At 36.9% G+C, this 22,518-nt stretch overlaps 1 protein-coding gene across 2 annotated transcripts; it reads right to left on the reverse strand.

Moving 5' to 3' along the window:
• On the reverse strand, positions 1-21,535 carry LOC106903869 (retinoic acid receptor beta-like). 2 transcript variants are annotated; one of them, XM_014967886.2, is made up of 8 exons: positions 20,883-21,535; positions 13,115-13,275; positions 12,027-12,168; positions 7,994-8,160; positions 3,650-3,826; positions 2,741-2,945; positions 2,513-2,671; positions 1-787 (listed from the first exon to the last, which is right to left on the reverse strand). In XM_014967886.2, the coding sequence occupies exons 1-8, from the start codon at positions 21,073-21,075 to the stop codon at positions 627-629; spliced, it is 1,365 nt and encodes a 454-aa protein (XP_014823372.2). In that variant the 5' UTR covers positions 21,076-21,535; the 3' UTR covers positions 1-626. The 2 variants fall into 2 exon arrangements, with proteins under 2 accessions (XP_014823372.2, XP_087869838.1); XM_088013712.1 differs by having other exon boundaries at positions 2,513-2,945.
• Between the last annotated feature and the right edge of the window lie 983 nt (positions 21,536-22,518).

Here is a 22,518-nt window from a genome sequence, read left to right on the forward strand (position 1 = left end):
TTTTGTGTTTTTGCAGGATTTATTTTTGTTTCATCACAAAAACATGGCAGTTAAAGAATTCATGTTTGCTATTTGGATGACATAAATGTCCTCTTTCCTCTGTCATGTCCCCTACATTAATATGGGAACAAGTTAAATGTTTAACCTTTTGTTCCCTTTTTTGTTTCCCTCTGCTTAAGAAACTAAAAAGCTTTAACAAATCCTTTCCACATGTGCCCTCTCTTTCTACACGAATACTGACGGCGTTATTCAATGAGGTAAAAATTAATACGTCATCATGCAAATATAAATACAGTAAGACCCAGATATGGTAAACAAAAGTTGAGAGTGGTTCTCAGAGGTTATGAGGTTCCTGCCAAAACGTTGCAGGAAAACAAAAAGAGAGACTACAACGTTACTGCATCGTTCTACTTGTTCCTTCCATCGAAGCAGGATTTCATCTCACAGCAACTACCATGTTGTTAATGTGAAAGCTGAATCTCATTTGTCATGTCTGCAGATCTAACTCTGAAATATTCCCGGACGTTTCGCGGAGGTAAGAGACTAGTGACCTTCTGGACTGCATCTGCACTTTTACATCGTTAGTAATCTCTCTCTGGGGAGGAAGAAAAGGTTCTGCGGTGTCTTCAGACTGCGAGGCCGGAGCAGTGTGTGTGCTGAGAGTGAGAGGAGAGGCTGTGTGAGTGCTGGCTGGTCTCCAGGTTCTGCAGATCCTCCATCATCTCCTCGATCAAAGGAGGCATGGAGCCGGGGATCTCCATCTTCAGCGTCACAACGCGCTCTGCTCCTGCAGGAACACACACAACGCGTTTCAATAGACCTCAAAGTTACGGTATTTTTCGGACTATAAGCTGTTACTTTTTTCCCCACGCTTTGAATCAAGCGGCATATAGCCCGATGCAGCTTTTATGTTGATTTTTCTTCAACCACCAGGGGCTTTTTAGTAGGAAGTGAATCATTGGAAGTCAAAATTGGAAAGCAAAGAAGTGCTAGCAGCCACTGAGAAATGTTTTCAAACTCGTACCTCCTCATCATGGAAACCACACGAAGAAGTTCATATGATGCAGTTTTTAAGTCAATGCTATCGATCTGGCAGTACAGGAGGGAAATAGAGCCGCTGTATGTAAGCTTGGCGTGAATGAATCCATGGTTCGGCGTTGGAGACGCAGGGCTGCGTCCTTAATAAATCCAGCAGATTTATTAAGTGAAAAACCGAGAGAGGTTGGAGATATCAGCGGCTTACGTTTCCAGTTTTTTTTAGATAACTTTGTAGATGCGGCTTATAGTGGTCCGGAAAATACAGTAGGCTAAAAAAAAAGAACAAACATCAACATCAGCGTATCCGTGCGTCCTTAAGCTGCCTTGTATTGAGGCATGTAAAATTAAGGCCTTAACCTATCTTAAATGTATTTTTGAAAATGTAAGTTGGCCTTAAATATGTTAATCACAGTTTCATCTCGTATTGCATGTAGTTTTTTATTTATTTATTTTTCTTATTTCTCTCTTGACTTTTCTGTCAGGCAAAAGTTTGAGTCGCACTGGCAGTTGAGGCTACCGGCAGCTAGCTAACTAGCTAACAGCGGCTAATGTTCTGCATTCAAAACGAGTTGTCAGGATTTTCACCAAGAGGTTGTCAACGTCGCAGAGCTGCTATTCACCCTCATTCACAGGGTAGCGTACCCAAAAAATTTACTCAAGTAAGAGTAGCACTATTTCAACAAATCTAAAAGTCAACAGTATTTGGTAAAAATGAAACTCAAATATTGAGTAACTGATCAAATTACCAGTCATTTAATATCTAAAAATTACATAATCAGATGGACCAAAATATAAAGTTAAGTGAAGACTTTAATTTTAAAAACCAAAATGATTCTTAGAATTAACATAATTACAAAACAACAAAATCAGGCCAAAGAAAATGTTTCCAAATCAGTTTTTTTCAATAAAAAACTGATGAAACTTTAACAAAAACTGCAGGTGTGTGTTTGTGTCTGGGGGATTTTTGGTTTTTCATTCAGTAGGTAGAAAATCCAGAAATGTAACTCAAGTAAGAGTAAAAATACTTCGTAATGAAATGATGAAAGTAAAAGTAAAAAGTACAGCATAGTAAAAATACTCCTAAAAATATTTTTTTCCAAAAATGTTACTCAAGTAAATGTAATTAAGTAAATGTAGTTACTACCCAACTCTGCTCTTACTGCAGTTCACCTCTTTGACAGTAGGTGTCCCTATTGGAATAAAAATAGGGATAAATTATAGTTGTACATATATGAGACTTTTGGACAAACTTTCCAGTTATGCATCTTCTTTTCTTTTGAGGTACCTTAGGAAAACAAGTACAAGTAGCGATACTTCCTAATAAAATCAATTAAGTAAAAATAAAAAGTACAGTGTAGTAAAGATACTCCTAAAAGTTTTTTTTTTTAAAGTTACTCAAGTAAATGTAACATAATTTGTTATAGAAAACTAGGGGAAGGTTCCTGATTGAATTAAACGTTTTGGTCGTTCTCACCTTTAGCGCTGATGCTGCGCAGGTCGGTGATCTTCATCAGGGCTTTGGGGAACATCAGGGGCATGCTGGGTCGGCGCCGCCGCGAGTAGATCTTCAGCGCCTCCAGCAGAGGCTCCTGCAGCACCTCCACCTTCGACGGCTCCTCCAGGTCCTGGCGATCTGTTTGCCACAGAGACGCGGTTACCTCAGGCGGCGGCGGAGCGTAACTCACGTGAGACGGGCCGGTACCTCCGGAGACGAGGCAGATGGCGCTGAGCAGCCCGCTCTCCGTCTCGTCCATCTCCAGAGGAAGCAGCTGACCGGCAAACGTGAAGACCTGGTCGGTGAGCGGCCCAAAGCCGGCGTTGTGGATCTGATTGCGGGTCAGAGTTAGGCCGTCGGAGAACGTCATGGTGTCCTGGTCCGGAGTGTAGCGAGTGCAAATCCTGAGGATCTGAGACAAGAAGAGGGAAAATGTCACTGCTCACTCAAAGTTAGAAAGATTTATTTTAAATTAATTTTCTCCTCCTCTTATTCTTTCCTTCCCTCTTTCATTTCCATCCTTCCTTTCTTACTTCTTTTTCTACTTCCTTCTTTCTTTTTCTCCTCCTTTTTCATTCTTTCCTTCCTCTTTTTTCCATTATTTCCCTTTTTCATTTTGCCTTCATTTCTTCTTTCCTTTCACATTTTTCCCTCCTTGTCTCCTTCTTTCCTTCCTTTTCTTTTTCTTTCATTTCCTTTTTCCTCCATTACTTTTTCTCATTTTTCTTTCCTTGTCTCCTTCATTCCTTCTTTTTCTCCTTCTTTTGATCTTTTTTCCTTCCCTTCCTTTTCTCCTTCCTACTTTCCCTTCCTTCCTCCATTTCTGATATAAAATTAAATATAATTATTCACTCTAAGCCGAAACACAAGTGAAAACTAAACATTATGACATATGTCCTTTATTATCCATATTTGCATGTCATAAATATAAGTTTTATTCAGAGAGTCAGAAAGAAATCATGAGCAGCTGTTATGTGTGTTTGTACAATATGTCATATTGACCGGTTACTGGTATTTTTGGTCATTTTGCTCCATTTTCAAACGTAGATAATGACAGTTAAACATGAAGGTGAATAAATGCCATCAGTGTCAAGCAGATAAATCAGATCTGGTTACCAGGATGTCAAGGCAGGCGGCTTTCAGCAGAGTGATCTGGTCGGCGATGGTCAGACCTGTGAAGCCTGGGACTCTCTTGGCGAACTCCACCACCTTGATGATGCACTTGGTGGCAAGCTCGCTGAACTTGTCCCACAGCCCGAGGTCCAACTGGATCCGGTGGTCTGAACTGGAATTCTGGGTGGAAGAGGAAACGCAAACGATGTTTACAGCCTCCAACAGATACAGGAGGAGTTTAAAATGATAAAAAATAAAAAACAATTTAGTGTATAATTATTACTGGGATTTTAAAAAACAGATGATATACACCTCCTGCATCATCATTTTAAGTAAAAAGTAAGAAGCTGGAAAAAGTTGTTTTGGTTTATGAATGCTTTATAACTTTTTCTCTTATTTCTCTAGATTTTCTTTCTAACACAGCCAAATGTTCTGATCAATAGTACACCTGTGTAACTGAAGGACTGCATTTTGCTTTTTGTTTGTTTTTCACTGAACTTTAAAAACAGGTTTAAAAAAAGCTCTTAAGATGCAACTGATGTTAAGCAGCCAAAATACAAAGAAAAACAATATGATAACTTCAGAGAAATGTTTATCAAGATCTCTTTAAAATAGTGATAAAAGTATGACTGCTTGGAGGGAAAATGTAAAGAGCCCAGGGTGACTGGAATGATATAAATGTCCTAGGAATACTGTTTGTTTTTCTTTAATGTTAATCGCTATGTTTTACATCAGGCACCTTGTTGGGCAGCTAAGGAGTCTGGAATACGTTGAACCGTTGGTGGCAGTTATGTAGAATATAACATATTCACATATGATAACATATATGATGATGCATATCGTTAAAACTAACGCTTTGATATGTAAATTTCGGCGCTAATTTAACTAGTGTCTTTGTAGCTTGTCTATTTAATGTTTTTTAATTTCTGCTCTATTATAAGCTAGCATTACCTTCGTAACAGTATTTGATGCTAATTGGCTAGCCTTCTGCTATTTTTCAGTTGAAGATAGGTTCAACTCAGCATTAACTTATAAATCAAGTACACCTTCTAATTCATATTGTTTATTTCAGCTACCAGGCAAAATCAAACAGAAAATAGAGAAACTGTCAGAAAATAGCCAATCCATATTGTAAGCTAATGTGAACAGAGGTGAGCAAGATACACAGTAAGATGTCTCACTACAAGCAGAATTTTTTTGTCTATAAAAAAGCTGACCTTGTTAAAATAAAAATAAATTAAATAAATAATATTCTCACACATGAAAGGAATTCCAATGAGATTCCAGACCAGGAAGTGTCATTTCAATGAGATTCCAGACCAGGAAGTGTCATTTCTAAAAGATTCCCAGGCATTCAGTAGTCTAATAATGTTCCCTTTTGACACAGAACAACAAACCACAAGCATGTGGAGCATTATTATGTTCCTGGATATACCAGAATAACTTATGTAACAGTGCTGACTGTGCTGTGACCTGTCAGGCTTTCCTGATACTCATGGGTGTGTGTGACTGAACTGATCACACAAAAGTAGTTTACAGTGGATGACAAGGCAAGTTTGTTCCTGCTTGTATTAATTCATATCCTGCTAAGATAAAACACACGTTCAAAATCAATCCCAGCTCTAAAGGCAACAATACAACTTCAACTTTTTCCTGTAGTTTTAGATTAGACTTTTGCATTTTTTCAATGTAATCTCCACTTGAATGATTTGACGCACATAATGTTGACAGTATTAGTCACACAGTCCACAAATATGACGTACAAATATGACGCAGACAAAGGCAGTAGTGTAAAGAAAGCAAAAGGTCACGTTTAAAATTTACTACAAGCACACAGGGCAGAGGCCAGCAACCTGCTCCATTCAAAAAGACACTTTTGCCTCTGCTGCTACTAAATAAAATTATGTTCTACATATTTATAAATAGTTTTACTACGAAAGCCAACAATGTTAAATTAAACTTTATTTCTATTTTCAGACTTTGGAACAGAATCCTCTATTACAGAAGAAAAAAATCTAGAATCTGGTGAGCCTTTTCTATACAGAATAAAGAATCTGTCATTAAAATTAAGGATAGATTTTTTTAAAAAAGCAGACAGAAAACCACAATTAAAAATAAGTAATTTATTAAAGCACTGTAAAAATGATTCTGTCTGGTCTATGCAGCTTCATAAACTAATTTAATAAGTAATGTGGATCACTATCTTTTACTTTTACAGTGACAGAGCAGGAAGCATTGCTTGAGTCCAGCAGCGTTTCATTCCCATCCCATTTCCTATGTTTAGCGTCGATCACTCCCAGTGACTCACTGAACCACAGTTATGTAACAGAACAGTGTTTTTGTAAAGGACACTCCAGAACAACGTGAATCCCTCTGATTAGTGAGTCATGATTACAGAAACGTGTTCTCTTCCTGAAAGAGGTGGTTGCTCCTGATTTGTTGCATGAAACGTCTCGTATTTGATGTAATTAATACAAAAATCACCTTTTGTTGATTGTCTTTATTTTCTTCTACTGTTTAGTGGTTGATTAAGAGAGGAAAGATGTGCTTGTATATTCGCTTACAAGACCGTTTTAGCTACTTTTAAATAGCATATTAGAATATAAAGTTATTAAAAAACAACATGTTGGTTGGGAATCGTGTCGAGGCAAATATGTGGATAAATTGACTGTAATGCGTCGTTTACACACGCAAACACAGAGAGCCAGTGGAGTTTGATCATTTTTGGCAATATTAAGCCGTTTTCATGTGGACAAGAAAACAAAAATACATAAAAATTTATTTGTTTCTTTAGATGTTTGACTATTTGCAGATGAGGCCTGACAAAAAAATCAAACAGAAAATAATTTTGGAGATGCTGCTGCTAAAGGTGGCTTTTACAACTGAATCAAAGGGTGTACTTACTTTTTAAGACAGATTTAAAATAGATTTTATTTTGTTGTGGTAATTATAACTTAACAACTGATTTTGTAGTTGTACGTAATGCAATTCTAACCATTTATATTTAGTATAATTATAACAAAAACAATACTTTAATTACATAGTTGTTGAACACAACTCTACGCATGTTTGCCTAATTTAAAGACTAATTAACAAACAAGACGCTTCCTTCACTGCAAAAACACAAAATCTTACCAAGTATTTCTGGTTATTTTCTAGTGCAAATATCTTAGTATGGTTGAAATAATACAAAATCTACTTACAGGTAATTTTTCAGCAACACATAGGAACTTGTTTCAAGTAAATAATTCCTTAATTTTGATTTTAAAAGGTAATAGTTCCACTTGCAGATTATTTCACTTATAAAAAGACTTTTTCATCAGCATGATGGAATTATTAACCTAAAATAAGCTCCTGTGTCTCACTGAAAAGTTACCTGTGATTTAGTTTGGTCTTTATTCTAGTGTACCAAGATATTTGCACAAGAAATTCGACCGAAAATACTTGGTGAAATGTTGTGATTTTTCATTGTTGGAGTCGGAAACAACTGAAATCCATCCAGTTCACTGATCTGACGGTTTGATCTGGAGACGTGACGTGAATCAGCAGTTTCAAGACAGAAAAAGGAATGGGTCTGATGAGCTCAGCGGGGGGGCTAATGACCAGCCAATCAGGGCCATCACAGGGACAGGCGCCATTGTCTGGACAACGCAGGTTTAATTTGTGAGACCTTTGTTCTGCTGAGACACGATCGAATCCCGTCCCCATCGTCATCATCAGAATTACGCCATCCACAGACGCAGAATGGGTGGAAATGAAATGAAACATTTTCCTTCTTGCAGCTGCATTGTGCTGCGTTTCCTCGCTGTGATTCGGACAGAAAGTGACAGGAGCAGGCATTTGTTCGGCCACTCTTCCGCTGAGCTCTGACCTTTCAGAAACGAGAGGCTCTCTGAATAATGACCAGATCTGCAGAGCTTTAAATGCCGATTATCTTAAATCCCTCCCTGCAGCGGATCGCAGCAGACGCTACGACGTCCAACCAATAATCCCGGACAGGAAAAGCTCTACATGTTCAAAGGTCGACGGCTCATAGCCCTTGGTGTTTTCTGAGGATATTTTATATGCTTAATGCCATCCTGTTGCTTACATTTTTACCTCAGTCTTGTTTTTTTGTACAAAGAAATACTGGTTCTATATATAATTATACACTGTAAAACATTTGAGTTGAGTCTACTATCTTCCAATCTTTAAGTCAATAAATTATGAACAGCTTGGGACACAAGACTCACAATGGAGTCATAATGGATAAAAACAGCTGGACATGGAGGAACTGATTTGATTTTCTCTGTTTGTGTGATTATTATTATTATGTTTCTTTGTATTCAGGCGTTCTGTTGGACTCACTGTGGTGTATTTCCCCAGCTGGCAGAGGGAGGGGAAGGTCTCTCGATGCGCCCTGCAGATCTTCTCCACGATCAGGCCGAGCTCGGCCGTCAGCTCGTACGTCTCCATGACGGTCATCTTCACTGCTTCCTTCTTACCTTTCCGCCTGTTTCTGTCATTTCTCACCGCTGGGAAGGAGGGATGAAGTGAATGAAACAATGTTAACAGAATACAGCATTCAGGGTTGTTCAAAGTGTGGCTCGGGGGCCATTTGCGGTACTTGAACTGATTTTGTGAGGCCTCTGACTAAATCTATTATGCTTCCTTGAACCTGTTAGGACAGGTCTAAGTGTTCAACAATCATATTCATTTCATTTTTTCCTCAAAATTATTCTTAGATAGTTAGATTTCTGCTTTTTCAGTTGAGCTCCTTCGGAACAATGAGATGTTTTAGGGCATCTTGTCACTTTATATCCAAATAATCTGCTACTGGTCACAGCCCCCACTCAACGCTTATACTTGCATGTGAAAATTGCTGCAAACAGAATTGCAATTATACAATTGCACATCTTTGAAAAGCATTAGTAGAGCCACCTGCACAACCAACAAGAATGAAACAAATGGTTTCTGGAAGGTAAGTCAACAACTGCAGCCATAAACCAGCTGACTAAATGTGCTGGAGCTCAGCGTGGGTTGCTAGGTAACGGGCTGGGTTTGGCTGTGGTTGCTAGGTAACAGTGCTGTGCCTCTTGACTGTGTCTTAACTTTTGAAAGGGCAAACAACAGAACTATTCTGTCAATGCCTGTTTAAAGAGTTCACTCAGAGCCTCACCTGCTATAAATAAAACCTTAGAACAAGCTGAGGATCCAGAGAAACTCCTGTTAGTTCAGAAATGACTTTTGTTGTTGTTTGGTTTTTATTCAGTTTTTTTGTTTTGTTTGTAATTCCTGTAATTCATGTAAAGCACCTTAAAATGCCTCGTTGATGACAATGTGATATAAATAAAATTACCTTACACACAAACTCAAGAAACTTTATTTAAATTGATCCTTTCAGCCAGAGGCAAGTCAAAGAAACAAAATACAACTTATTAAAATTAGATTCAATTTAGAAAGTTTTAAAAAGAAGCATAAGCAAATAAATATTTTTATTTGTAAATGAAAACTATTTTGTTACTTGTATAAATAAATGACTTATTTACTTAATAATACATTTATTTTTAAAACATTTATATTAAACACTAGAAATGTTTTTTAAAACTAGTCCTTCAGCTTTGTCTCAACTCTCGTCTGCGTCAGTGAAAGCAGGTCTCTGCGTTTCGCCTGCAGGTAAATATCCAGGTTAGACTTTCATAATCGCTTTGGTGTCGACACGTTTTGGGTCGTCCCACTGACTTGGCTCAGGCAGCTACGCACATGTCAGGGAAGCTCTGGATTACGCAACAGCTCAGCCTCTACCTTCCTCCCTCCCTCCAACCGCCGGCTCCTCCTCCTCCTCCTCTTTCTCCTCCTCGCTCTGGATGCCCTACATCCAGCAGTCATTTGGTAAACAGACAGCGATCGTATTACACACTTGCTGAGCGGCCTGGGAGCAGTTACATGGCGTACAACTGTCTCATACATGTGATGTGTTTATGTAATGTGTTTATGTCTGAATGTGGGTGAGTAGCAATGAGAAAATGAAGCTGGGTGGATCCTGCAGCCTCCCCATGCCATGAAACACATTCTCAGTTATCTAGGTCACTGCATCACACAGCTCCACGTTTCAGTTGTTCACTGAGCAGCGCTGCTCAGACCGGTGCATGTTTTTGTATTTAATCTAAACATTTCTGACGTTTTTCTAGCAAATATTTGACTTTTCAAGCCCAGAAATGTTGTTTTCTTCTAGAATATTCCTGAGAATGATATAATTTTAATATTTTTAGCAAATATTTAACTTTTCAAACTGAAATTTTTAGATTAATTTTAGAAATTTTCTACAAAAAAAATCAACAAAATTTCATTTTTTTCTGGCAAATACTTAACTTTGTAAAGCCAGAAATGTTGTTTTTCTAGAAAATTTCTGAAACTAATCTAAAATGTTCAGTTTTTTATAGCTAATATTCAACTTTTCAAACTATGAAATTTCTTTTTCTTTTTTTTAAAGAAGATTTCGGAAAATAGTTTTTCTAGCAAATATTTGAGATTTCAGAAATTTTCTAGGAATAAAATTAGCAAAATTTCTGAGTTTTTTTCTGGCAAATATTTGACTTTTCAAACTGAAATTTCATTGTTTTTTTCTAGAAAATTTCTGAGATTAATCTAAAAATTTCTGAGTTTATTCTTGCAAATATTCTAAGCTGTTTAAGGTAGCATAGCAGTCACCTTGAGCAATGTAGATGATGACAGATTGATTATTTGTCTTCAAAGTCAAATGAAATCCTTGGTTATACAAGAATAATGATGAATCTAAATCTACCAGGGGGCTAATATTTTTGTCCTGACTGGTAGATTCACGGTCCAAAGGAAGTCGTGTTCAGTTCTGAATGGTGTCTGTAGCACTTTATGTCGGGCTGCATTCAGCTCTAATAACCTCAGCCAATAGAGGACAGGAGAGCCTGCATGCAGCCTGAAAGGCGAGACTCAGGGCAAAAGCTCCTCTGGCGTCTTCCTGTCCTGAATGCAGCGCAGTAAATGGGCCACTCGGCTGAATGTTTGATCATTTTTACCCAGGCAGAGTGTTTCAGACAGAGGAGACGTTCAGCTTTCTGCTCGGTGGACTGTTCAGGTTATATAAGCCTGCAACAGTTGGAGCGGCTGTGGGACGGGAGCTGAAAGGACGAACTCCTCTGGCTGGATGCGCCGAGGCTTCAGAACGTGAATGAGCTCTGAGTGGTTTTAAAAAAAGGAAAATATCCTTTGAAAACTGATGCTTGTTGATCTTAATAATGGGTGTTTGCTCAGTAAATGGAGACAACTCTCTGTTACTTAACATTTAAATTTTAAATATGTTTAACATTTACGATGGAAGATTAGGACCACTGCAGATGGAAGAGAAGGAATAAATTTATGAAAACATTGGAAATGTTTCCTTGGGCTTTTCTTTTGTATTTATTTTTTCATGTTTATAATTTAAACTACTGTTTCATGTCAAAACGTGTATTACCTACATATGGTGTTAATATATTGTTGTGTTAAAAATTAGAAATAAATCATAATTAAAATTTCTGCCAGAAAACTAAAATTTTCTAGAAAAACAAAGGAAATTTCTGTCGTCCAAAAGCTGAAGATTTGCTATAAGACTCAGAAATTGTGAAATTATTCTCAGAATTTTTCTAGAAGAAAATGTCTTTTTGTTGTGTTACAAATTAGAAATAAATCCCATTTAAAACTTCTGACAAAAAACACATTTTCTAGAAAAATCAAGGAAATGTTTGATCTCCAAAAATTTAAAATTTGCAAGATGTACAAATTTTGAGACTAATCTCAGAAATCTTCTAGAAAAACCAACAAAATTTCAGAGTTTGAAAAGTCAAGATTAAGCTTTAAATAAATCTAGAAAAAAACAATAAAATTTCTGAGTTTTTTCTAGCAAATATTTTACTTTTCAAATTCAGAAATGTTATTGTTTTATTATCAGAAATTTTGTAGAAAAAACAGGAAAAATTTCTGAGTTTGCGAAGTTGAATACTTGCTGGAAAAACCTCTGAAATTTTTAGATTAATCTCTGAAATTTTCTAGAAAATTTTCTGGAAAGTTCTGAGTTTCAGAAGTCCTAACACCCTAAAAATTATTTTGAGATTAATCTCAAAATTTCAGAGCTTTTTCTAGCTGCTCTCTGCCTGCATCACCTTGAATCATTGATTGATTGGCTGCAGTTTGGATGTTAAAAACATATTTAATTTAATCCAATAAAGTATTTTTTATCAGCCTTAAGTGTACCTGGAATGAGAGGAATATATTATAATGTAATTTATTCTTCAAATCATGACTTTAACACCTGAATTGCAGGTTATTTTTCCCAGTGAGTCTCTTATGGGGCTTTCTGCTGAATCAGAGTAAAACCAACACTTACACTCTTTGGACATTCCCACGGCGAAGCACTTCTGCAGGCGGCAGTACTGACAGCGGTTCCTGGTGATCTTGTTGATGATGCAGTTTCTGTCACGGTGGCAGGTGTACACCATGTTTTTCTGCACGCTGCGGCGGAAGAAACCCTGCAGACACACAACAGATTATCTCAGTCAAAGGAAATACATGTTGTTGTCTTGTGGGAACTTCAGATGCTTTAAGGTTTAATTTACAGTGGAACAAAAACTCCACACACCTTATGGCCTATTATGCTGCATTGAACATGTTAGGATAGCTCTGATGTGCGCACAAAATCAACCTTATATAATGAGAATTTAGTCTGTTTGGCCCTCATATTTAGAGATCTTTTCAGAATGAGCTGTTTTAGGGGTTCTTATCACTTTAAATCCAAATAAGTTGCTATTAGCCCCTGAACATGCATCTTTGAAAAGCAGAAGTAGAGCCTCCTGCACAACCAACAAGAATGCAGTAAGTGGTTTCTGAATGACAGGTCAACACAAAACATTTGTCTTTTCCAGTAGCCATTGTACAGCGCATACAGAAGTAAAACCAGCTGACCAGATGTGCTGAAGATCAGCGTGGGTTGCTAGGTGACAGGTGGAATTCCGCTGGGGTTGCTAGGTAACAGGGCAGTTTTTTTGTAGCTCAATGAAACGGCCCGTTTCTAATAAAACGGCCCGTTTTCCAGACATCAAAAATCATTAACTTACTGCCAAAACATGGCTGGGTGTTGTTTTAAGTGCTTGATCTGTTTTTAGAAGCAGTTTAGATCCAAATGGAAGAACAAAATGTGCAAAAGGTGAATTTTGAATAAAAATGAGACCAAAGCCTCTCGGTGTCACCTCCAGTGTGACCTGTAACTTGTGCAGCTGAACTGAAATCTTTTGGGATTGAAATTGACCCAGTTAGCCAACTTTTGGCTCCAGATCTGTCTGGACATTAGTGCCTCCTATCCACAGATCATCCTGCAGATTCTCAACCAGATGCGGGTCTGGGCTTTGACTAGACCACATCCAAATGATACTCTTGTTAAATTGAAGCTGTTGAATGAATAAATGAATGAAGTGTTACCTTGCAGCCCTCGCAGGCGCTGACTCCATAGTGGTAGCCTGATGATTTATCCTGACACACGAAGCAGGGCTTGTAGGTGCGCGGGGGCGGAGGAGGGGAGAGCGGACTGGCAAACAGGTCGTCCAAACTGGAGCTGGAGCTGGAGCTCTGGCTTTCCACTGCTGTGAAACACACAGAGTAATAACCATAAAAACACTGCTGAAGAGACCAAGATCCTCAGCAGAACAAACCTTATACACACAGCATGTTTCCACAAAAACAGAGTGATTCACACGGGACTAAAAACAGAGATAAGTTAAGAATCTTTCAGCAGGGAGACAATACTCAAGGTCAAAGTTCACCAGGACCTTTGGGATTTACTTTAGAAAGATTTCTGGTAGGATGTGCGCAGTGGTATGACATAGAAAAACAACTAACGGTTATTTTAGTAATCGATTAATCAATTAATCGGAGATTTGTTTTACCAAATCAGAACCAGCTGTAGCTAAAACTACGTGACTTTAGGAGTTATGGGTTAAACATACAGGTGCTGGTCATAAAATTAGAATATTGTGATAAAGTTCATTATTTTCCATAATGTCATGATAAAAATTAAATTGTCATATATTTTAGATTCATTGCACACCAACTGAAATATTTCAGGTCTTTTATTGTTTTAATTTTGATGATTTTGGCAAACAGCTCATGAAAACCCAAAATCCCTGTCTCAAAAAATTAGAATATTATGAAAAGGTTCTCTGAACGAGCAATAAAAATAATCATCTGAATCAACAAAGTAACTCTAAACACCTGAAAAAGATTCCTGAGGCCTTTAAAAACTCCCAGCCTGGTTCGTTACTCAAAACCGCAATCATGGGTCAGACTGCTGACCTGACTGCTGTCCAGAAGGCCATCACTGACATCCTCAAGCAAGAGGGTGAGAAACAGATAGAAATTTCTGAACGAATCGGCTGTTTGCAGAGTGTTATATCAAGGCACCTCAGTGGGAAGTCAGTAGGAAGGAAAAAGTGTGGCAGAAAACGCTACACAACGAGAAGAGGTGACCGGACCCTGAGGAAGATTGTGGAGAAGGGCCGATTCCAGACCAAATTAAATTTTCATCTCCATAAAACTTTTCAGCAGATGGAAGCATGAAGTGCTCCAAAATCTTCTGATAGCTGCTGCATTGATCCTGCCCTTGATAAAACCCAGTGGACCAACACCAGCAGCTGACATGGCACCCAGACCATCACTGACTGTGGGTACTTGACACTGGACTTCTGGCATTTTGGCATTTCCTTCTCCCCAGTCTTCCTCCAGAGTCTGGCACTTTGATTTCCGAATGACATGCAAAGTTTGCTTTCATCCGAAAAAAGTACTTTGGACCACTGAACAACAGTGGTCCAAAGTGCTGCTTCTCTGTAGCCCAGGTCAGGCGCTTCTGCCGCTGTTTCTGGTTCAAAAGTGGCTTGACCTTTGACCTGGGGAATGCGGCACCTGTAGCTCATTTCCTGCACACGCCTGTGCACAGTGGCTCTGGATGTTTCTACTCCAGACTCAGTCCACTGCTTCCCCCAAGGTCTGGAATCGGCCCTTCTCCACAATCTTCCTCAGGGTCCGGTCACCTCTTCTCGTTGTGCAGCGTTTTCTGCCACACTTTTTCCTTCCTACTGACTTCCCACTGAGGTGCCTTGATATAACACTCTGCAAACAGCCGATTCGTTCAGAAATTTCTTCCTGTTTCTCACCCTCTTGCTTGAGGATGTCAGTGATGGCCTTCTGGACAGCAGTCAGGTCAGCAGTCTGACCCATGATTGCGGTTTTGAGTAACGAACCAGGCTGGGAGTTTTTAAAGGCCTCAGGAATCTTTTTCAGGTGTTTAGAGTTACTTTGTTGATTCAGATGATTATTTTTATTGCTCGTTCAGAGAACCTTTTCATAATATTCTAATTTTTTGAGACAGGGATTTTGGGTTTTCATGAGCTGTTTGCCAAAATCATCAAAATTAAAACAATAAAAGACCTGAAATATTTCAGTTGGTGTGCAATGAATCTAAAATATATGACAATTTAATTTTTATCATGACATTATGGAAAATAATGAACTTTATCACAATATTCTAATTTTATGACCAGCACCTGTATATTCAGAAAATGTTTGTTTTTTTATCTTAAATATGAAATGTATATATTTTTTGTACAGATTTGACTTGTTCTCTCAGCAAATTGCATTTTATTTAGTTCACCGTTATTTCAATAATCGATTAATCATGATTAATCGATTCATCCTGGTTAAATACATAGCGACTCTTTGTTTTAGGGGTTATTTTCAGACATGTTTTACATCCATCCTGGCATCTGTACAACTTTCCTTCTGTACAGGTACAGCAAGAAAGTTTTGATTATTATTAATTGTAAATATTTTGTATATTTTGTGTATTTTTTTAATTAACCAGCTCAGTTGCACTTTTCTCTGGACTAGTTTTATAATTACTTGGTATTTATGTTGAATTTTTGCCCTTACTGTAAAATATTTCTATCATTTATCCTGTTATATTGTGTGAGATTATTTGCACAGACGTTTCCCACTGTGGGACAATAAAGGATATTTCTATTATATTCTTCTATTTGGGGCTGTAATGATTAATCGTGATTAATCGATTATTGAAATAATAATTAATTTACTAATATTGTTAACTGGTAGACTCCAGTTCATGGGTGTACTTATTTTCAGACACACTGCTTCTGTCTTTTGCCTAAACCAAATAAAGACACATTCCAGTTTGTTTACCTATCATGGCAGGAGGATTATAATCTGCCCTAATCTCATCAGTCTTTATCTCTGCTCCTCAAGCAGAGACATAGGAAAACATTCCTGCCCCCTCTAAGCCTCACAAGCAGCTTGGACTCGTTAAATGTGGAGCTATTTGTCTGGCATACAAAGCAAGATAAAACTACATAGTGGGACTTTGAAAAACCTAGCAGAGTGAGAACTCTGTCTCCATAAATAATTCACTTACAGCATCACAAAGCAGCAGCTGTGTGTCATTTTATTTCTTCTGAAAAACAAAAACAAACAGCATAACTGCAGATACACCGCAAAAACACAAACTCTTACCAAGTATTTCTGGTTTACTTTTTAGTGAAAAATAGTTTCATACGCTTGAAATAAAATAAAACTAATTTTTCAGCAACATACATAATCTTGTGTTGATGAAATAATCCTTTAATATTAATGTAAAAGTATTAGTTCCAGTGGTGGCTTATTTTACTTAAACAAGGCATTTTTCTGATCTTATTAGTGAAATAATCTACCAATATTCATCAATATTAAGGAATTATTGACTTAAAATCAGCTCCTGTCTTGTTGGAAAGTTACTTATAGGTTAATTTTTGTCTTATTTAAAATGTTTACATGAGAATCTTGACAAAAATACTAAAGATGTTATTTTTTTTGCAGTGTAGGGCAATGAGTCATGAGCTTAAAAACTAAAAATAGGAAGGAAAACTTTACATGATTGCCGAGTTTGCTTTTAATTTGGACTGAATCCCAGCTGACCAAATACTCTGAGGTCAAGCTGAACATTAACCACTGCAAAAACACAAAATCTTACCAAGTATTTTGGTTTACGTTTTAGTGCAAATTAAAAAAAAATCTATATTAATCAATCATTTACTTAAAACAAGGTCCTATGTCTTGCTGAAAAGTTACTTGTAAATTAATTTGGCCTTATTTTAAGTGAACTAACATAACTGCTCTGGAAACTCGGTCAAAGATCCTTGGTAGGTTTTGTGTTTTTGCAGTGCAGCCGTCTTCATTCGCATCGTTCGATCAAAACTCATCCCTCCTGGTTTTTCTCCTCCAGCGGGGCTCGTTTGGGTTGGCCTCTCCCCTGCATTTCTGATCACCTTCTCTGCTGTGCTCCTCAACAGAAAACTAAGAAAAGCTCTTCTGAAAAGGGAGACAAAATGAGAAGAATTGCTCATCTCCGTCCCCTTGAACCCGCGGCCTCTGACTGAACCTGCAGTCGGCGGGTCAGATGAGGAAACCCCCATCGGGCCGACGGTTTCCCCAACGCAGAACAATACCGGAGCACGCCGCGGGCCGCGCTGACTGATGAGAAGGAGGAGGATGAAGGCGGCGTGGGAGGGATTTGATCAGAGAGGGAGGTAAACAATCACCCCCCGCTTGGATTAGGTGCTGCTGCGTGAACTTTGGTAAATAATCTCTGGGATTTTGTTCAAAGGCAAAACAGAAAAACAGAAACGGCAAAAACACAAAATCCAGCCAAGTGATTTTGGTCGAGTTTTTAGTGCAAATATGTCAGCATGCTTGAAGTAACAGAAAGATACAGGAGATAGTTTTAAGTACATTTTTCCTTAATATTGATGAAAAAGTTATAGTTCCATTGGCAGATTATTTTATTTATGACAAAACATTTTTGCCATGTTGAAAGTGAAATAATCTGCAGTGGAACCAGAACTTTGATTTAAAACGAGCTGCTATGTGTTGCTGAAAAGTTACTTGTAATTTAGTTTTGCCTTATTTGAAGTGAAGTGAAGTATTTGCACTAGAAATAAACAAAGACTGGTAAGAGTTTGTGTTTTTGCAGTGTATTTACAGAGCTACATATATACAATATGCTGAGAAAAATGTTTTTTTGTTTACCTCATTAAACATAAAGTCTTACTTTTTGATCAGTCTCACCGATTATTGTCTTTTATAGAGATTCATCTTTAACTTTACTCAATTTAAGAGTCACATTATTAATGCATTTGTAGCAGGGTAACCCCCACTGTATTATAAGCCTGGCGGGCCACCAGGTTTTACTTGTGCTCCCAAGCTTAGCATTGCTTATTTATTTTAGTTTATTTATGTTTGCATTTTTCAGACCTTATAGTCGATATTCAAGCATTGATCTTCCAATAACACGTAATTATCAAGTGATATTTTCAAATTTCCTGTCAACTTTAAACATTTCTTATCTCAGAAACATGGCAGGCTGCTGGATGAACGACTGCAGGAAACCCTGCGTAGAGATGCAATAATACGTAGCAACTGACTTAAAAAATATGATTATAGCTTCTACAGTGAGAAGATTTGAAGTTTTTAAAAAACGTTTCACATCAATGTCATGCTAAATTATCTCAAAATACAACTGTTTTAATTTTTAGACCTGCCTAATAAATAGATTGTTAAATTTAATTTCAATAATATTGCAATTTAAAAATATAATTTGGTATTTAAGATGATAAACTTTGAACAAAGTCTGAGGTAATAACGATTAATCTAATTTAAATATATCTAAAATGATGTAAAATATGAGAAGAGTAATTACTGTCATGTAGTAACTATAGGAGAATCTTGTTCAGAATGGTACATGGCTGTTTTTTCAAAATGGGAAATCTGAATTAAATATTTTGATGAAAAAATATAAAAAACTTGTAAAATAGGGTGAAATGTAAAAATCATTGGAAATATAACATTTTTTTCAGTTTTGTTTTTTTACAGATGTTTGAAGGTTACTTAAAGTAAATCAGGCTTTTCTAAAAGTTAATTTACATACCATTCATAGCTCAGTAGAACTGTACTTCCTGGTTTATGGAACCAGACAGTAACCGTGTCACACATTTGGGTTTTACTCCCAGTTGGGATCTGCACAGTTGATGCTTTCTGAACTGGTGCTGAACTGGTTCTCCACTTCCACCTTCACTGGAAAGCAGTCTGTCTCTCCTCTCACCTCCTGAGCCAGTGACCGTTCCGTGAACCCGCTGGTGACCCCCAGCTGACCGGCTCTGCCCCGTCCCAAACGCAGACCACCACATGGATCTGCGCTGCTCCGCATTCACACTCTGCTCCACTGACAGGGCTCACAGATAACGACCAGACGGCGGGTAAAACCTCACTCTGGGTCCGGACCTTAAAGCTGCAGCCACTAATTTATCCCACAACACCAACTTAGTGGTTTATTACACGCTAAGGCTGAATCAATTAATCAAATTAATCATGATTAATCGATTACTGAAATAACCGCCTACTAATTCAGTAATCGGTTAGTCGGTAACTGGAGTACATAGACAAAAAAAAAAAGGTTTTCTGAAAGAATAACACACTTTGAGGAGAAAATAACAAAACTGAACAAAATAAAATATTTAAATTTTTCATTACGATTAAGAAAATAAATTTTTCTGTAAAAATGTTCTAACCAGAACTCCTCAAGTAGCTTCACCTGGATCAAATTCTGCAAAATTCAGAACTGCAGTTGAATTATTAATTGGTTAATTGAAAAGAAAATGTAAACAGATCAACCTTACGCAGAATATTTTGCAGATGCATCCTTTGCTACAAACGATCAAACGAACGAAAAAAAATCCTGTTGTCTTATTTTATAAAAGGAATTATTTATTTATTTGAAACTTTAAGCACATTTCTAATATTATGTAAGAAAAATCTGCAAAATGTGCCATTTTTAAATCCGATTAATCGATTAATCATTAGACCAAGAGATTAATTGATAATGAATATAATCATTAGTTGCGGCCCAGTTTGTATTATTACATAACATTTTCTCATCACTACTCTAGTGTACAATGAAACTATGTGATTTTAACAGATAATCTAGAGAGATTTAGTTTTCTTTGAGTTTAAATATATTTATAAGACAAATTCACTAAAAACACAAGCAAAGCTTCACTCATTCACTTATAAAAAGGAAATTAAATGAAACATCTTAAACTCTTACACTACTAAAATATTTTTATGCTAGCCAGTTTGGAGGTATATGTCTTATTATCATTAATTGTAAATAGTTTGTATATTTTGTATACAAACACATGTTTAAATGTGTTTTGCTGCATGTTTTTAATAAAATTTCACAATTTCAAACTTTTTAACCACATTTTTAAAATGATGATTAGATTATAAGACCATGAGCCGGAAAAACCACATTAAGTTACACATCTTAAGCTCTTACTCTACTAAAATATTAAATATTTTAATGATGTGGAAAATTGTCCCAACAGTTTAATACTGAAAACATCTTATTTTGATTAAACTTAATATTTCTGTACTTTTAAAACTAATTTCTAAAAGTGTTTTGCTGCATTTTTTTATATAAACTGTCACAATTTCAAACATATTTGATCAAATTTGGAAAAATAGGATCTGGTTTTTATTCTTTTATTTTAAATTAACTGCTTTAGGCAACAACTTGCATATAAGAGAAGCTTTACAAAGACATAATAATTAATAAAATTGATATTGTTTTCCTCTGTTTTTAAAATCACTTCATATAAAATGATTGTTATATACGAAAACCCCTGTTCACAACGTACCTTTGGGCTATTTTTCTAAAAAATAAAGGAGAAATTAAGGTTAAAAAACAACAACTGCTATAAGTTCGGCATGCAAATAAAATACCAATCAACAAAGAGAAGACCTGTGCAACCATTATATCCACTTTTTGTTTCCATTTTTAGCCAAATATATTGTCAAAAAAATTCAATCAAATAAAATAAATCAATATGTCACATTTTACTTTATTACCCTCTACTCTCATTTATATATATATATATATATATATATATATATATATATATATATATATATATATATATATATATAATCATTTTTATTTATTTTTTTTGTAATGACTTGCAGGCCCTTTCAGCGCAATCTGATGCATGGAAATAATAAACTGTACTGCAAAGAAGCAGCACAGATTTTATATATGCATCAGAAAAACACATAAATTATTTTATTACTCGTCTTTTTGTGTGTTTAGACCTACACTGCGAGCACCGATGCTCCGGCCAGTCCGACTCGATCAGCTCCGGGAAGAACGCTGCCAGATCCCGGTCTTGGTCCCGGTCCGGGTCCAGGTCCAGATCCAGGTCCTGCAGCGCGCAGCCGGGACTGGAAGTCGAGTAGAAGTCCATGATTTCTCCCGGACCGAAAACCTGAAATTCCATGAAGTCAAACATGACCTTAGCGGAGTCCTGCTGGAGAAGACGCTCTCCTCATGAAGAAGAGGAAGAAAAAACACAGTCCTTCCTGTTAGTGACGACTTTCAGTTGGCTTTCCGCAGGTTTATGGTTTACAGCCGGTTGTTGAGGCGCAGACCATGCAGCAGGAGCATCGCACTATGAGGGGCGTGTGCGCGCCGGAACAGACCTTTAATTTCCTCATAAACTGTGCGTATTGGCGCGCAGCGTGCGCACTGGAGTCCGGGCGCTTCCACGCATCCAGGTCTGCTGGTTGTTTTGCATAACAAAGTTTGCCGAACGACTTTTTAATCTTATCTCCGCTTTTTTTTATTGATAAATGTCTCAACTCAACCTGCTTCGCACTAGTTATGTCACGGCGTGCGATGCTATTACCTAATGTATGCGGCTGAACTCTCCGTGAACCTCCTCCGCTGCTGCCCTTCACATGACCCAGCCTCGGTGTGACATCATCACCGGCTCTGGAAACCAGTACCAAACCTCTACAAACCAGTGCAGTGTGGGAAAACATCAAAACCCTCCATTTACGTCGAAAATATATATATATATATATTAAAAAAAAACATTCGTCTCTGGATTGTTTTACACCGACAACAAAGAGATAATTGAGGGGAAACCAGATGCCTACATTACCCATAATGCAGCTGTTTATGTTTGCCATGTTTTAGCTGTAATTAGGAGCAGGTGAATTGGAGTTGACCGCAAAGGCAGGAAATTTGAGCTAAAATTGAGTTTATGAAAGCATATTTTGATTCATTTTGTTATTAAGCAAACAAATATAAGTCCTTTAGACAACAAAAATATTTTAAATAATCATAAAATCCAACTGTTGGCTTTGTTTCACATCTTAAACATTTGATTTAAAAAAAAAACAGGACAATTAAAACAAGTGTTTTAGGTTACATATCTGCCGATTAAATGCAACAAGCTTTATTCAGTTTAAATTTGTTTGATTGCGTAGAAGGTTCTTAAATAAGATATAAAGGTTGTGTGTGAAACTAACTTCCAGAAAAACTTAAACTATCAATGTTGCAGTGGAGTTTTTTTAATCAAATATTGTATCTTTACTTTCCTTTTAATGTAAACACTTTGGAAATGACTAAACAAAAACAAAAAGACATGTTGGATACATTTTATAATTTTATATTAAAGATATGTTGACAATATTTTAAAAAAATTTGTGTATTTGTCTGATTAAGTGGTATTCTACTTTAAAATCCACTGCTAAATAAAGTGTTTTATTCTTCTTTGGTCTTCTATTTGAACAGAAAATAAACAGAAAAAGTACACATTCATAAAATTGTAAATTGCTTTATAATATGCTGCAAACTCCCTTAAAAATGGCTAACTCGTGTTATTATATCCTGCTTGAAGCAGACGCTTACAATTAGCTTAGCATAACTGTGAATAGAACTCTTTGTA

The sequence above is a fragment of the Poecilia mexicana genome, unplaced genomic scaffold, assembly GCF_051168715.1.
Source record: "Poecilia mexicana isolate PSO_F unplaced genomic scaffold, ASM5116871v1 scaffold_16, whole genome shotgun sequence".
Taxonomy (NCBI): Eukaryota; Metazoa; Chordata; class Actinopteri; order Cyprinodontiformes; family Poeciliidae; genus Poecilia; species Poecilia mexicana.

Bases quoted from the DNA above. Each gene is read 5' to 3' on its own strand.
- LOC106903869 (XM_088013712.1), bottom strand. From the start codon at position 21,075: ATGTTTGACTTCATGGAATTTCAGGTTTTCGGTCCGGGAGAAATCATG. The intron at 12,169-13,114 runs GTAACACTTCAT...GTGTGTCTGCAG, and splicing joins GCGCCTGCGAGGGCTGCAAG to GGTTTCTTCCGCCGCAGCGT. The intron at 788-2,512 runs GTGAGAACGACC...GTGTTCCTGCAG, and splicing joins GCGCAGCATCAGCGCTAAAG to GAGCAGAGCGCGTTGTGACG.